At 45.7% G+C, this 17954-nt stretch overlaps 1 protein-coding gene across 1 annotated transcript; it reads right to left on the minus strand.

The window, feature by feature from the left end:
- Window positions 1-2227: 2227 nt before the first annotated feature.
- Window positions 2228-16195, minus strand: LOC144129965 (uncharacterized). The gene is made up of 7 exons (XM_077664018.1): window positions 15960-16195; window positions 12669-12877; window positions 11568-11692; window positions 3728-3793; window positions 3447-3512; window positions 3309-3350; window positions 2228-2298 (listed from the first exon to the last, which is right to left on the minus strand). The coding sequence occupies exons 2-7, from the start codon at window positions 12746-12748 to the stop codon at window positions 2228-2230; spliced, it is 450 nt and encodes a 149-aa protein (XP_077520144.1). The 5' UTR covers window positions 12749-12877; window positions 15960-16195.
- Window positions 16196-17954: the final 1759 nt, after the last annotated feature.

Genomic DNA, 17954 nt, shown 5'->3' on the forward strand with positions numbered 1-17954 from the left:
TTGCCCTGGAAAGCGCAATGTTACTCGGTTTTACCGTAGTCGCACAGAACGCCCGCCGCAGCACATGAAATAAACGCCATATGTGTTCCTTTTACTCGAGCAAGGATGTATACAAGCATTCATTTGCATTTAGATCGCAGTTAGGTCGCATTCATGTGAGAGAACTGCCTTGACGATCAGAAATAGTTATACGCACACGAAATACTTAGAACAGAAATTATATTCAACGGACGTCGAGTCAGTCTCCATTGACCACGGTGAAATGAAGCTGTAGTATTTGCAATGCAAGCTTCGTCAAGACCGCCTTCAGCCAGTTCGTGATCAAAAAAGAAGGGGGGGGGGGGTGCTTTCAATACAGACGTTGCACTGCTGTCAATGTTTTCTTGCCCAAGAAAGTTACGTTCAAGTAATAGTAATAATTAATTCGCGACTAAACGACGACCGGAAGCCATGTTCTTCCGGTTTCCTGCTCTGAGGTGCTTATTTGTGCTAGAAGAATGCTACTCTGTCAGGAAATGCGAGAAAGAGCATATTAAACCAAAAACGATACTATATTACCCATATCCTCACCCTATCCTTTCTGAATGTCTCTCACGTCTTTGCTTTCCCTCTATCTATCATCTCACTATCACTTTCTTTCCGCTGACACCAGCTGAGGTGCTTCTAGTTACGATAGCAGATGCCGGGGCCAGCAAAGATCTTTTACCTTCTGTTTTTTAGTTTTATTTAATAAAACCACTTATTTTATATTTACGCACAATGAAATAATCCATGTCCCTAGACGAAGCAGAAATCCTGCTAAAAGCAAGGAAATGAGAAATTCTCATTTAAAAATGGCCAGAGAAAAAAAAAAGAACAAGCCTCATGTAGCACGTCCGACCTTTTGGCGTTTATGCACGAACAAGCTTCTCATCAGGTCCAAAAAGAGAGATTCTGCGCTGTTTTCGAGCGCTTCTTTTTTGTTTTTCTCTCCGTTACTAATTAGGTGCGAAAGCAGCTCTGAAGCGGCACAGTTACGTGCTCACACACACCCATCATTAACCTCGAAAGCTAGGTATAGCTGCTGATGAGCACGAATCCGGACAATCGCAGACTTCGCAATTAACCTCTGCGGCGGCAATGCACAGTCGAGGTTTCGAGCGCACATAAATTCTAATGGCGGCACGCACGCGCTAACATGGACGGCGATCTTCGTATCACAAAAATAAATAGGGCGAGGAAGAAATACACCCTACATGTGCTCAGAACACGCAACTTTGCGCTTGGGATTACGGGTCGGACGCCTATGAATTGAAAACGTGCTTCCCTTACAAAAAATTCTTTAGACAGTCTATAGACTGTCCATAGAATGTCCATAGATTCCTGTCTGTAAATACTATAGGCTGTGCATAGACAAACCCTAGAGAACAGGTCTATAGGCAATACAAATCCTACAGACAGTCTACAGACAATCTATAGATTTATAGCAATACACTTTTAGTAGACTTTTGACTATAGACAGTCAATAGACTATGAAAAACAAAAATATTTATAGGAAAGCAATAGAGTCTATAACAAGTCTATAGACTATCTAGAGACCATTTTTATAAGAGTTCGCTATGGAAGTTACAGCTGGTGTAAGCGAGTCGTGGACCTAATTTGCAAAGCTGCTTTAGATTTAGTTTTAACTTCCCTAAGCAGCACTGCGTCAGCAATAAATTGTGCCCAACCCACTGCGGTCGTACAATGGCTGTGGCGTTCAGCTACTGAGAATGAGTTCGTGGAGTTCTATATGCCGGCGGCGATGGCTGAAGTTTCGATGGAGGCAAAAAGCACGAAGTGCCCGCGTATAGAGGTCTCAGCGCACGTCTCTTTAGTGACCTAAATTAATACCGGATCATTTATTAAGGCTTGCGTCACAGCCAAACCTAACGCTTAATAGCTAAAACTGAGTTTAATAAATCGTACAGTTGTAGGACAGACGAGCCGATGTGAACAGGGTATCGAAAATACATTGACCTCTATTATAAAATTACACCCTTGAGGGCAACGTTGGATTTCTTTCTCGCATTTGGTTGTACTAGCAGCATTATCGGAACACCCAGATCTTCTTGACTATGACGCTCTGGAAACTTAACTAATTTATATACAGGTGATTATTTTTTTACTGCATCTACCGAATTTGTGGCTTTCCCGCGCTCCTACGGTCGTGCCTATAGGCAGTGGCCGCTAGTTTCAAAAATGTTCTTCAGACCACGAACGAGCGCTTGAGTTTTGTACGTATCTCCTTGTCCTCATTTGGGTGCACTCCTATGTGGTCTGAAGAAAGTGCAACCAAAACTTGTCCAACAGTTCGTGCGCTTGTACTGCACCGGTTCACTGCGATGTCGGGTTTGTTCATCAAAGGTGGAGTGTAACGCCGCGGGAATTTCAAAGTGCGTACGCCGAACTGCTTCGATTAGCGTTTTGCGCTGTAGTGCCCACAAACAAGGCAATATAACTGTATCTATCAGGCGTTATCTTTGAAACTTTCCGGCACACGTTGCCTTGTACCGCCACGCAATCAATCACATTGATCGTGTGTACTTCGACAGCCACGTCGCTGTCAGTTTTCAGCTCACCCGGCTGCAGTTTGTTTCGAGCTACCTCCGGTGGCTTCGCTCAGAGGGTTCAATGTCAACAGCTCTAACAGCGGGAAACGCGAAACTATAGGTACAACATTGATCCACTGGCGCAACGAACGTCTCACGCATAACCACCGAGATCATTAATGACCTTGCCATCCCTGCATGCCGTGATAACTTCGCCCAATCAATCATCACGTAGTTCGTTAACTGCGCGCAGTTTATTTTTCTGACTACAGGTGTCGCGACAGTAAGCTAATCTCCGAGTTGTAGCCCGACGATACTGCAGGATTTCTAAACAAAGGCCCTGCGGGAAGTTTGACTTTTGGTTTACGATCAAAGAGCTCTTGGTATCAAGGGCATCTCTTGGTGTCAAGGGCATCTCGACCGCATCTTGACAGCAGAAATAAATGTTTCAACTAAAATTGCAGCCCTATAATTAATTCAAAAATGTTGCTGTTCATATTTAGAGCAATCAAAAACTTTTATTTGAGTTTTAGTTCTCGTCAAAAGTGGTTGCATGTACGTGAATTATTACAGAAGAGTGGCGATTGCATAACCTCCGCTGAAGGTAAAAGTGTATGTCATCACAAAGCAGCTAATTAGGCTTTTTAGCTGAGCAGGTGAATGCAGCGATAACAGTTAGGCCAAGGTCTCTCAGGGTCAAGTACCCAGAAAGGGCGGCCCCAATAAGTGCGAACTTACCGGTCAATGCCTCCATCAAGTCTTTCGTCAAATTCATTTTTTCTGTAAGAATAAACCCAAATATAAACACTGCCCTTTAGCCCCCTCATGCGTCCAAAGCGGCAACGCACCAATCGCGTAAGCGAGCATTCTACGTACCGGTCATGAAGCCCAATGCTTTTGTCGGGGTCGTCGTCGCTTCAGTTACAGTTGATTGCTTTATCACTGAAACAAAGCGGACAGGGATTATACCTAAGCCACTCCATCGTCATCACATTATAATCTCGTTCGTTCACTGGCGATCGAACGTAATGCAAAACCTGATCCAAGAATAAGGATTATTAATTAGCGACTCGTGCTGGAGTAGAAAGTTTCTAATCCGCGTGATTGCCTGCAATGGCGCTCGGGGCTACGCGACCTTAACGCGACCTGGGACTCACCGGGCTGGGGCTTTTGTTCGAGGTTCTTTTGAAGAGGGTCACTTGCAATAGCCGCGCCCTCGCTCGCTGAAAAAAGAAAAAAAAGTCACGTAAACATTTATTTACTTGATTGCTCGCTTGCTTACTTGGTGGCTTGTTTTCGTTTGTAGTATAAAAACCGCAGTGTAGTAAAAGTCGTTAGCGTTTGCTTGATTGCTTGCTTGTTTACTTGCTAGTTTGTTTTCGTTCGCAGTATAAATACCACACTGGGGAATAAGTCGTTATCGTTAAACCTATGTAAAACCAAACAAAGCGTTTTTTTTTCATCTTGAAGAACGTAAACAGCGTTAAAGGGACACAAGACACCAGTAGGCAGGGCAACGCATGTCCAATCTATTATTTCCATAATATATAACAGACAAAGACGGGCTAGTTGGTGACTAGTATTAGAATGCATCTTGAAACCACGCAAAAAGACACGGCTTTCTTCTGGTTTCTTCCTTGTACCTTGTCTTTTTTCGAAGTTTCCAGATGCTTTCCATCATGTCCGGCGTAACTTCTAACGATGTTTTAGTTCCCGAGATGCCAGCCTACAAAGTATAGCTCGTCTGTCCATTTTTCTGAAGTTTCACTTTGTAGTAAAATACGTGCTTTCGCAATATTTCTCATTCCGAAGGTGCACTGGAATTTGTTCTGCCTGCATGAAAGCAGAAAAAAGCAAAGCAACTGAAAGATGAAAGCTGCCAACAAAAAAAAAAACGAAATGTGAAGCAATTTCAGTGCATGTATTGAGTGCATATGCTCATTCTGTGTCGCACACTTCCTAATGCAAGAATGGGTCATTCAGCAACAGAAAGTTTATTTTGCTTCTATAGTCGGATACAACTCGGGAGCGAAGCAACCAATTGCTCGCAAAGTACAGGGTTGGTCAAAAGTTTCCAGGCCACAGGGTCCGCATTTCATGGGCATAGCTTGGCACCTAAGATGCAGATAAAGCTATCAAGGTTCTCAGAGTTTATAACGATACTTCTTCTACTCTTTGCACATATCTTTTTAGCTTCGGGAGGTGCCGCAACTACTGGACTGTACTGCTCACAAGCAGACCATGTGGCCTGAGAACTTTACGGTACGCTAGCAAGTGCAAGGCAGTCAGCGCGACGTGTAGACATTAGGTCGATGACATCGATAGGAGAGACTCTTTCGAGGGGCTCTTGTCGCTTTATTCTTGTGTTTTATCTGACTATATCTACAGCACGTCGCTTAACTCAGCGCTAATGCTGATAGCCCAGAGCTTGTCTCCTTTGTACGGGTCGTTTATCACTCATGAGCACACGTGCAGCTGCTTTCCAAACGTGTCCGGCACATATAATTCGCTATAGAGCCATATAGTGGAACGTTCGCTGCACTCCTGGGGCTACAGAGCTCCGCACGGGTCAAGAGAAGCGATCTCTACCACGCAAAAGTTCATATAAACAGTCTATGAACAGACTCTAGAAATTTTTATAGGGGCGTGATCTAGGGATTCAAAGCTGCAAAGGCGCCACGAGTTCCCGGCTGCACGGCTAAACAGCATGCAGCCGAACAATTAAAAAAAATTTACTATCGGGGCCAAAAGTCTCGCAAAAGTGCTAAAAGTGATCTTGGCGTGCAGGTGCCACATCTGCCAAAGAGCATTTCATTTCTCTATCTTACATGGGCGCTCGTTACTGAGTTTCTCCTCTACAAGTGTGATCTCCAGTCACCGGCTGCTGACAAAGCTGTCGCCTTTGGATGCCGCTCACGGGTCATTGACACTTATGTCCCCGATCGATCTTCGAAGGAATGTAATTGTACGCACAGGCGGGCGATCATACTGTACAAATCTGCAGAATTCTGATTACGTTAGGGAGCAAGAAACAGCTGCTAATTCGCCGTGTCCCAGACGAACATGCATTAGGTTTTCATGCATTGAGTACGTTCGCAGAGGACAGTGTTCTATTCTTACCACTCAAGATAATTAATTCACAATACGCAGATTCAGTGATTGATGCGTAGTTCTTCGAGACGTCGTTCCCGGCAGGCCGTGAGAAGAGCGAAGTGAGTCCGAGATGGCGACAGTAAGGCGAACGGGAAACACGTCCGAATAGCGTGAAATGCGTACAGCCTGTTTGCTTCAACCACATTTTCAGGCTTGCAGTTTCGTGCCGACGCCACTGATTGAGACTAGCACACCAGCCGTGAAATAATAAACAGAGTTTCTCATGATGCTGAGACGGTGTTTTAGCTGTCTCGCAACTCTTAACGAATGAACACGGTCACTGAGAAAAAGAAGCACAATCACCGATACCACTTAAAACCACCGAGGCTAGCGTGAGTTTCCAGCATCACAATTTAGCCTTTAAAGAAACGTCTTTGTAAACTACCCACTATAAATTTTCAGCACGATTTCAAATCCACCAAAGCAAAAATTGCCATTAAACCCGCTAAGCAATTGAAGGCTTACCAGCAATCTTTGGCATACGCTTAAACGGCTCACATCTATCCAAGCGGTTAGAGCCTGCTTGTGAACCTTTTCGAAGTGCCCGCCTTTATGGCGCATAGATGTTTCATATCCTTTGGCTTGAAATACGAGCGAGGAAATCCCGGCCGGCTATCATAAGTTACAAAATATTCGAAGTCACGCGAGACTCCAATTTCTACTACGCAGACATCACTGAATCCATAACAGGTGTACAAATGGTAACGCCAGACGCGCGATGCGTTTCCACGTATACAAGAGCAATATCGTAAATTAGAAGCGGCGGCGGCGGCGCACTCTTCAAGACTCTTTGCCTTTGGCGTTTAAATGCCGCCGCGGGGCAAGATTTACGCTCACTTGATGTTTTGAGGTTTTTTTTTTGCGTGTTCTGAATATACAACACTATGTTTTCGCTTACGCATCCTCCTTTCTTGCCGCATTGAACGAAGAGCGCTGTCATGGGACTCGCATTCACGCCGCGATCTAACCAGAAATCGTAACATGTTCTGGCTGAAGTGCGAGCGTTTAATTGCCCTTCGTCGAGAAGCGGGCCCAGTCAAAGAGCATGCCCCTTTTTGACCCGTTTATGGCCGGTGTAGTCAAAGCGGGTACCGCCTCTCATGATAATCCCTGCGAAGGATGCTGGCAAAGGGAGCGAAGTGTATATTTCCCATATTCTCGATCAAGCAAAAATAGCCTTGCCATGTATGCACTTCAAATTGGCTGTCTACTGGAGCCGTGTTCGTCTTACGGCAAACGAAGGCGTTGCATCCGAAAGCTCTTAGGCAGTTCTGTCGAGTCAAGCACGGTAGAATCACCTTAACATCCCTGTGTCCTAAGGACGCCGCCTCGTAACGATATCAGGGCGCTTATTTTTCTGGTTTGTAGGTTATTCCCCCAGGACGTTCTAAGCCGTGAGCCAGAGTGTACACAGAATAGGTAAACCCCTGCTTCACTCTCAAATCTATGGTGCTCCAAAAGGAAACAGCATTTCATGGAGGCGGAATCATACGAAAAACAGTCGTCAGACACGACGATTGACAAGCGAGCGCAATGAACAAGGCCAAAGCGGCAACAACGGGGCTGGCGTGAACTGCCATGAAGCGGCGCCTACCATTCACTCTGAGGCGACTGATCAGTGGCGTTTTTCCTATATCACACTGCGACATAGACAACAGCAAGGATGACGACACGAGCGATAGAGGAGGTCAAAGGACATGTACGACATTTGACTCTCAGCTTAGTTGTTTAATTCTACTTGCTATATAGCAAACAGACCAACAAAGTTGCACTGAAAATATCAAAGCTGAACACACGCACCCCAGACTACATACTGTCGCATGGAGCCGTTCACTTCTACCAACGCGTCCACCATCAACCCCGAGTAACTCGCGCCGCACACACACACACACTATCTCTAAGCGTGCATCGCTGTGCCACCAGAGCTGGCATTATCTAATCAGAAGCCCAGCGCTCAAAACTGTTCCCTCGTAAGAGTGGCGTGAGATTGGCTGACGCCCGCTGATTGATTGATCTCGATCAAACAATTCTTACGTACAAAAAAAAAAAACGCTGCGAACTCAACCACCTGTTGGCTGCTGAAAGCTCTAGCTTTGCCAAGTCTGCTTTTTTTTTTTTAGACATGCAAGTGGGCGCATCCGAGTGGCTCGACTGTGCCGCACGCGGCAAGCTTCGGGCTTAACTTTCGCCCACCAACTGCACAAGCGCGCAAGGCTATCCCTGTCGGCGGCGGACTTGAATTGCAGATGCCAGTCGCGGCACGCTCGGGCGTCGTGATGCACGCCTGCAGTCTCCGTTAAGCGTGCAATTAAAACGCGCAATTTTGTGCAGGCGGCGGTAGTTTGCGTCCAGATGATGAGAGTCTCTGTGAGCTTCTCTAACGAAGAGAAGCAGCTGCCACATAGTGACGTCTACCCGCTACTCGCCACCGAACCGCAGGTGACTCACTATACAGGATCATACCTGACATGAGAGATGCATGAGGAATGAGGGAGAGAGAGCTGTGCTGTATTTTGGCGACTCATGTCGTCCGAGTTGCGCGCAATCAGAAGGAGGCACAGCGTGACTTGCAGTTCCAGAGCAGAGAGGTTGCGGTACAGCTCCGCTTTGTCTGAGGGAATTACGAAGGGAAGAAGGCTTTGAAAAGAAAATTGCGAAATTTGATAGTCCAGGGGGGCACTTCTTGCGTTTATATGTTAGCTGTCAGGGAATCATCCGCAGACCTGGCAGTCTAGGTTCCCCGTATGTTCCTGAACTATGGCGGAACGCGTCACGTTGCAAGGCGTGAGTGTGAGCTCGACGAGTGTGTATGTGTGTTCTTGTCGTGAATGAACAATTAAGAGGCGGTGTATGGCAGCTGCTTGCGAATCGCCTGTTGTCTATTTCGTTGCAACATTCGGTGGTTGGTATGCTTCCTCTTGACACCATATATATGCCGGGACATATAGGCAGACATGGAGCCAAGCGCTTTGCCTCGCACACTGTTATCTTTCTCATAGCACAGAGTACTACACCGTGCGGCCATTCCTACGCAGGAGATAACTATTTCCTCAGATTGCGGCCACTTAGTCCACAGCCATCATCGTCTCTTTGCTGGCAGAGAATAAACTAAAATATGCCAGTTCACACTTCTTTTCAGCAAGACAGCCACCCACAGACAAGCTAAGCGGTAGAATATCCCATCGTGTTCTTTTTCCTCAACTCTGCGTTTCCCTGAGCGAACGTACACCGTCATAATAGCTTCCCTGAAATAAGCCAAAAGACTCACGAATGTTTACGGGGACTCCGAGCGCGAAATATTGGAGTGACACCGCTTCTCCGGGAGCTGAACAAAGCGTGACCAACTGAAGCCTGTCCCGAGGACTCTTTTTGTAACGAAACGAACAGCCTTGCGAAGATCGATCTGCAGAAGTTTAGTGTCGTGTCCTTGCGAAGTGGACTTTTTCAAAAATTCCACACTGGGCCTTGTTTCACCGCAAATCGATGCGTCGAAGCACTCAGGACGACTCATGTGTTCGTAATTTCTACATCCAATATTCTAAGAGCTCGCCTCAGCTCTATCTACGCAAGATAGAACCGCGCCATGACGCTGCACAGTACAACGATCAACAATGTGCACGTTTGTTTTGTTTTAAGCATTTACGACAGCATCAGTGATGCTTACAAGTAGATAAAAACAAATACCCAGCTGCGCCTGACTCTGTCCGTAAACAAATTACTAACGCGTTGTTAATTAGTGCAGCGCAGTTAACGCAAAACAGCTGGGGACACATCTAGAGCGTTCGATATAAGACGGTTTAAAGATACTAAGTGGAGCTATCTAACGCACTCCTGGAATCAGCTAAGCACACTATTTAAAAGCTTTATTCGCGATTCGTTTTAATACGCAAGCTTTAGCATGGTTTAACTACCGTTTCTTTGTCCGAATACGCTGGAAACAAAATAAATGAGACGACCTCATCCGGGTACAGCTGCTCAGGTTTTGATGAACTTGTGATTAAATTCGGCGACGGATGGAAGTAGCACCTTGACTTCTTAAAAATCTAATTTCTCATGAAATGTCTAAAATGCATAGAATGTGAAGCTTTGAAACAACATTTCGAGAATTCTGTTCCAGGCATAAGAGAAGACGCTTAGTGGTGGCACCTGTAATAAGAACATAACGCAAAAACGATGGGGCCAGAATAAGAAATCGCCCAATAACTTTTCACCTAACAGCCGACGTTTATCTCGAACAAATAGCTACAGTTCTCAGCTGCTGAAGAACTATATAGCATCCCGGCTACCGAACAAAAAACGTAACCGCGCATGCGCAAAGCAAATAGAGCCATTTAAAATTTAACGCAGTGAGACAACTCTTCTCTTTGCGCTAAGTTAGTTGACATGTGACTCTAGAAAAGCTGATTACTACAGCACATAAACAAACACACAAGGAAATGAAAAAAGCCTACTTTGTTGCTTCCTTTAGTGCTAAATAATAAAACAATGTGCTGTATTCAGACTTCCTCATGGGAAGCAATGCAGGGTTCCATCGGCACTTAAATTTTGCGAGTAATACAGCGTTTGTTCTCTTCACTTAAAGTCAGATAAGGAAAGCTACACGGATTAAAGCATCCCAGGGGATTTTGATCCAACGTACCGGTGCGCACAAGTGCAAACACATTTCGTAGTATCTCCTAGCCGTGCGCACAGGTGCGTTTGAGTTGCTCGAGCTAAAATCGTTACTAAAGGTAGCGCTCACTTTAGTTAAGCGGCGGAGTTCCTGCTTTTTTTTTTTTCAGAGGAGCACGTTACGTTGCCTTTTCATAGCTTGTGTGGTAATTCACAGGCTGAACGAAATATTTCTGACAGAAACAATTGTCATATAATTGGCACCTCTTCCTTATCACAAGCATGCGCGCAAACCACACATTGCGAATGTACAGGAGTGAAAAATTTCTCGACAGCCCGAGGGCGAGCGGAGGAATGACGTCAAACAAGCGAGGGGCGTCGGTGGAGCTGCATGGAGAGGCGGCACCTAGTAGTGTGGAAAGCAAGCCTCTCGCACTATACTTTTCTGTGAGTGATATACATATCGGGCTAAAAAATAAAAGTCGATTAAACGCCTCGTGTTGAAACCAGCAGCATACAAAATGTAAAATGTGCACGGCAACTGTTTCTTCTTAACACGCCGTAATCTGTTAAAGGTTTGAGGGTAAGAACGGAGGCTAGTTGTGCAGGCTAGACTGGATGCTAGACTGGTTACACACTAAACACAATTACGCCTGTACGGGAGTAATAAGGAATTAAGTTGACCTCTAGCGCACAACATCTTACAAAAGGGAGTGCTATATAGAACTGCTTACTCCCTTTTTTACTCCTTTCTCTTTAGAGTGTACGTTTGAGGTCAGACACAATGGATCGACTAGATGGACCTAGTCGTTTCTGTGTGTCCGCCTTCGTCTTTTCGTAACCGGTCTAGCGCGGCTTTCCTGCACAATAAGATCAAGTCGTTCGCAAGTAATGGCGTCGTCACCACGTGACAACAATCAATGACGTCATCAACGGTATTTAACCCACCGTATACGGGTCGCGTGACACATGGATGAGGGAATTACACATTACCATGGCCAATTTGCACATATATGACACCTAGACTCCCTTACATGTGTCCGTCCCCCTTTCACGACTGACGCAGCAACCAGTGACATATTGCGTGGACACCGTTTCAATTTTTTTAAATGGCTACCAGGTGTAGTGATCATTCGAAAGGCTACAGGTAGTTTGTGACACTAAAGCAGGGCGCGCACACCGCGCGTAATTTGCTACGCTTCCGCACGCTCTTGATTTGCGGGGCAGACGTACGCTTCTTGGTGACATGTCTGTAAGCCAGGATGAGTATGATGAGCAGCACCACGCAGGCCACGAGGCCCCCGATGAAGGACGCAGACGGAGTCTTGCGCTCATCGCTGGCCGAGGAATCGCTGCTGCTGTGCCCAGCAGGTGGCGCCACACGGCCCGCGCATGCGCGGAAAAGGGTGAGTGGCGCCAGACAGTAAGTATGCATAAAAATGGGTAAGGATAAGTAGGAAAGAAGGACAAGTATGGATGAGGATTTGTTTAGACGGATAAGCACGGGTCACTATTAAGGAGTGCGCAGAAATGTAGGACACTCGCCATTTTTTTTGCGACTGATTTGAATCAAGTAGCAGCCGACATTGGTTTCATCGAAAACCATAATGCCATTGTTCTCAGCTAGTCTTTCCCGAGCACCGACGTTTAACTCGTTGCGTTCAAAACTTCGTTGCCTGCCAGCTTTTCATATTTCATATCAGTATTACGGTTAACACTGGCAAAAGTTTTACTTGCATTTGTTTAGTTTCACTTGCCCTTCTATCCTCCCTCTTTTCTCAGCACCTATGTAATATTCTCGCCAGAATATATGTATAAATGTAAATAAACCGCAAATAATCCTCAATTTCTTCTGAAGTTGGGCCATTGCGTAAGCCATAAAATTTGGAGTGGACACTTAAGCTCCGCCTTAAGGGTATGACGCAATAGCGTAGTGGGTAAGGCTTTCCATTCTGAGCATTTTGACACCTTTGAATCCTCTTTTTCTGATTTTCCATTTATTTAGTCAATCGATTAATTACAATGATTTCATTAATTCATCATCGCCTATCATACACCAGGACAGCGCTTGTCCTGTGTTTTCTACCCTTGAAGTCCCAGTTTTCCGCACTGTTATTTTCTAAATATGTATCACTAACTCGCCCGCCTTGCTATCGTGTTGAATTCAATCTTCAATCACTAGAACCAGAAATTACTGATAAAACTTTTTTTTTTACGCAGCCCCCGATTATTTCCGACACGCGGTGCCGACTACGCCGACGGCTTTTCGACCAAACGAGCTGTATACGCTATCGCGTAAAACGCAGGCGAAATGAATGGCTAGCGGCAGCAGACCTCTCAGGATCGGAACTTTCTAGCGACGGTCTGAAGGACTCGGAGGCGCCCTCTGGGTGTCTTCGTCCGGAGGTCACCATGGCAGCTGCACTGGCCAGTCGACGTGTTGGGTCACCAGAGGTGCATGCCCCACGCACTGCTAATCCTGCGGCTGCTGACGGTCACTCGGCCCGGCATCGGACTGGAGCCGACGCAGGGGAGACACTCTCCTGCATCGCACGATCGTCAACGCCGACGTCAGCGCGCGGTATTCGATATCGGGTTTCTAGGGCGGGCATGCCTTCAGCTATATCCATGCATATTTCTTTTTCTTGCTTCCCTGTGCACCGGTCCAATCGAACTGAATTCAACACATTTTCTTGAGTTGAATAGAGTTGAATAGAAGTCAACCCAGACGACTTGATCGCATCATATTGTACTGAATTCAACAACGCATCAGTTACAATACACCTCAGAAAATGCATTCGCACACTTCGTCCAGCGCAGCAAATGACGTTTTGCAAGTTCCTTTTTTTATGCAAGAAAAGCTTATGCACCGGTACTGAAGGCCTACTAACAACAGTTAGACTTCGCAAGAACTAATACTAAGAGAATGGTAGCTCTATTTTTACTGAAAATTTAATTGTGAAAATTCGATGGCCCACATCGCTGCCAAGACGAAAACATAAAGTAGAGAACAAATGATATGGTACTCTATTTGTGCGTGCGTATATTCAAATTATCCAGCAAATAAAATACGTATTTACTTGTAAAAATGCCCTCTTTTTTCCGTCAGGGGCTCTTGGAGACCTAGAGTTCATAATTAAGAAGAACCGGACTGCTCGGAAGAACTTCAAAAATGATATAAAGTTGACAAGTGACCCATAGAATAGGGCACTGCATATGATCCTCGTAGTCAACTTCCCTCTTTGAAGCATGGAGGTGGGAACGTAATGGTACGGGGCTGTTATTCGCTCGTGGTGTTGGTCCCTTTCACCGAATTCAAGGTACCACGAAAAAGGAAGTTTACTACCGAAATTTTTTTTAGAACATTATGCTTCAATCCGCAGGCAGTCATTTTAGCCGGGGATACGTGTTGCAGCAGCACAACGACATACAGCATTCTTCTAGCCTTGTGAAAAATTGGTTCAAGAAAAGGAAGATAAACGTTATGAAGTGGCCCAGCCACTCTGCTGGCCTCAATCCAACTGAACGTCTTTGACAAGGGTGACAGGTCGCCTGATAGACATAAGGGCAATAAGGTTCGAGGAGAAATCATGTTACCCAGTGCAAGAATGGAGAAACCAGACAGTCATCGACAGCAAACGAATTCATGCCTCGTCGATGGCAAGCAGTCATCGACGCAAAGGGCTATGCTTAATACACTGGCTCCATAAGGTTTTGTCAGAAAAGCCATGTTGTAATAGGTGCCTTATTTTGGGATAAAAGCACATTATCACCGATGTCTTCACGCACGGCTGAAAGCAGCTTTTAAAAAAAAGTTGTTAAGGTGTTAGCTGTGGCTTAATGCGTTGATAAATATCTTTGACCGTATATAAATTCTGATACTTTCTTACAATATAGCATATACGTAAGTGTCAGTCCGCTAAAAAAATTGCAGAGGAGATGGAAAAGTATTGCGTTCTTTAGTTCACGACATTGCATATCCTTCCGGAAAGGAAACTGTGAATGAAAAAAAAGTGCCATTTTCACTTCATTTGTGCAATTTCATAACGACTTGGTCTATGTAGCCCCAAAGGTCTCCTGCACATTTTCACTGAGAGAGAAATCTTCCATTCCGACGAGATGACTTGCAAGGCAACATCCCCGTTGTACGGGCGGTCCTACAGCGGCAGCATCAACGCAATCGACGTAATATCACGAGTAGGTTGCTGAAAAGTCAAATCCATCTCTTTTGTTCTTATCTTAAGAGCACAAAACAGCGTGCTGGGTCATAATTTTCATCATCAACGGCCTCTTCAGCAGACAATGATCGCCGCGATTGCTGAAATTCTCGTTAGCATTGTGTATTTGCCTAAGAAAACCAAAATTGTTTCAAGCTCTTTCGGGATTTTTTACAGCTCAGGCATGAAGACAACTTGCGGGCCTCTACTTAAGGAAGCTTCGTTATTACAGCATTCCAAGATACAAATTTTTCCCTCTTGAGAAATATCAGACCCGTTCAACTTATGAGCGTCAGGATATAAAAATGATTCCTTTTCACTGGGTTTTATTTCTTGTAAAACTTAATCGTTTAGGCTTTCAGCAGTATTGAGGTAAATATCTGCCCAAAGTGCGAAGTATGCCAAATAGAATCTCACTCCTGGCACTTCCCATCTCTTGTTTCCTAAATAAACACACGGCAGCACTAGGAATTTGTACTTCAAGTTAGGCGGGTTGGAAATGAGAGTGGAGGCAAATGCTCAACGGAAGAAACCGAAGAGAGAAGCTTTGTCGGCTACCTTTTCACGTTTCTGTTAGCATTTACTTACAACTCAAGTTCGCCTCCAGCCTCTGACAAGGCAGGTGCCGTAAGCGTGTATACCGCCACATAGTGGTGACGGCAGTGAGGAGAGTATGCACGAAGCCCTGAAAAAGCTAACTCTGGACTGGTCGTGGGAGCCAAAATGACCATGTCTATCAGCCGTGTTCTGTTTACACAAAACTCGGAACTTTCCAGATAACGCATTTAGATCGTTAAACCACGTAGGATCGCCTTCGTATCATTACGATCTTAAGAGAGAACACTATTCACATCATAAAATTCTATACCTCAGTACAAATCATGAATGTCCAAAGCGTAAGAACGGATCTTCTGTCTTAACAAAATTTTCCCGGTCATTTGAAACATTACGTCTGTAGTTGTAGCAGCCTGTGGCAATCTATGTACCGCTCCTTGTTGCGGAAGTGGAACATACACGCAGTCCGGGAGCATGCAAGACTCTTATCAAACATTCAACATGTGATATCAGTTGTCACTGCAGGTGCCATCCCGTCGCCTACGAGACATACGCTATCTAAGGACCTCGTCTGCTCGAAAACGAGGGAAAGAGATGCTCCTGGAGGACCTTAATGTCTATCTGTACTGTGAATATAGATTCCTCCTCTTCGTACCCACAACCCGTTTTCCCGTTATGAAGCCGGCCTGCTCGGGAACACAGCAAAGAACTGTGCCTGATGCACCTTACGCTATGGTCACTGACTAACGGTTTCCTTCCTTCGTCTCCTGGACTCGCGTTGCCGTTACGGAGCTGCTCTGCGCGAAAACATGGCAAAGAACTGCGCCTGCATGATGGACGCACGCACACGCACCTGTGAGCCCGCTGTGCTCTGACGCTCTCCGCGCTGGTGCTTTCGCTGCCTGAAGTGGATGGCCGGCGCCGATTCCGTGCCCAATTTTGTGGTCGAGTGGCGTAGACGCGGTGTTGGACGTGTGCCGACGGTTTCAGCGGGGCGGGCTCGGGTCCCGACGTTCTCGGTCGACGCTGCGCTGCCGCCTCGCGCTGATGATGATGATGATGGCCTCTGGCCTCGCGCTGCTTGGTGGTGCTGCGACCCCCCCCCCCCCCCTCTCAGCGGAGGCGCTGCGGTTTCTCCGTCGTCTTTCTCTTCTTCGGGGGATGAATGGCGCATGCCTGCTGAAAAAAAGTGGCCCATTCCACCACGAGTTTCACTACACTGCCGCAGCCACAAATGATAATGGTGGTTGTATATCTTGGCGAACGACGAATAACAACCAGGTTACCCAGCGCCTTTTTTCCCCCTTTATTTCCGAGAGGATACTTTTTTAGCAGCAATCGGGGCCACATTATGTTTTCTTTGTATTGTGTTCATTGTACATTGCTTGAATTTATTAGTTACAGCCTATCACATTGTTCTCGCTATTTATTCAAACATGTTAGATGTAATCTTTGTGTGCGTGTGCGTGTGCGTGTGTGCGTGTGCGTGTGCGTGTGTGTGTAAGTGTGTGTTGTACATTGCCGTTTTTACTCAAATTGTTAACCCCACTCCAGCAGTAGCCACAGAAGGGGCTGCAGTGTGCAAAAATAAATAAATAAATAAAATATAAAGCTTGCCTGTCAATCGTGCGATTAGTTTCATGCTGGATTTATTCATAAATCACAATGGTGAACATGTTACTAACGACTAAAAAATCTCAGGCACAAATATGGCGTAAAAAGGCTTATTACGTTACGTGATAGCAGCGAAATGAACATTTAAAATGTTTACATATCTCACAGTGTGGCTCCCTTGACCGGCGTGGCTGGATTCGGCATTGGCTTTCGGTCGAAGGCCGGTCATAATGAGGAGAGGCCTGCTGGTCCAGCTGGAACTCCAGACATGCGCCGTAAATGCGGTGTCCTTTGAATGCGGTTTAACAGAGGCCGAGGACTGGACGGAATGTAATCGGTCACATCCATCTATCTTATGCACTGAAGGGTTACTCTAGTATGGATCCGCTGAATGGAGAGAGAGAGAGAAAGAGAGAATAAACTTTACTGAGAAATAGGTGTTGAGAGCGGCTTGACGATCAAATGGCAAGGGTCCTCATTCCAGAAATCCAGTGGCCAGAGCTGGTTCACGGACCTGGTCGATGAGCTTTAGCTGATCTTTCTAGGATACGCTAGTCAGTTGAGCCTCCCACTGCTCATATGAGGTATGTGTCGTAATTAAAGGTTAAGGCTTTCCCGCACACCCCCACGAATTGCGGCAAAGTGTGGGACTTGCGTCACACCAGGCGAAGGTGTCAGAGTATTGAGTAGAATACATTTTGCTCTATTTTTGTAGGTTTCTTAATGAGTTTGTCCGTATTTGGCGCCAGGCTGCAGCATCTGCTGTGTTTACCTTTTGTGCGGTGGAAGGTATTGTGAGGTGGAAGGTTAAGACGTAGTGTTTATAGTAGTTCGTCATATGTGGACGGAAGAGGTTTCGGGTGAGGATGGAAAGGATCCACTCGGTTAATTAGCGCCAAAACTAGGTTATGAGCCGCCTCATTGCCCTCTAAGTCAGCATGACTCAGTGTCCAAGTAATTTGGTAATGTTCTTGTAATGGGTAGCAGCAAGGGGGATTTTTCTCATAATCCTAGTGATGGAATAGTTTCACGAGAATAAGCATGCGTGAACCCTGGCCTACTTTTTGTGGCTTATGCCAAAAATATGTGACGGTATAGATCGCTATCATCAGTTCAAGTTTTATGAATACAATCAAACACAGAAAAATGCCGGCGCTTCTTGGTTATACGAATTGCTCTGTCGTAACTATACACGACTGCAAATTCTTGCAATAACAAATGAACAGGGCCGAGC

The sequence above is a fragment of the Amblyomma americanum genome, chromosome 4 (genome assembly GCF_052857255.1).
Source record: "Amblyomma americanum isolate KBUSLIRL-KWMA chromosome 4, ASM5285725v1, whole genome shotgun sequence".
Classification (NCBI taxonomy): domain Eukaryota; kingdom Metazoa; phylum Arthropoda; class Arachnida; order Ixodida; family Ixodidae; genus Amblyomma; species Amblyomma americanum.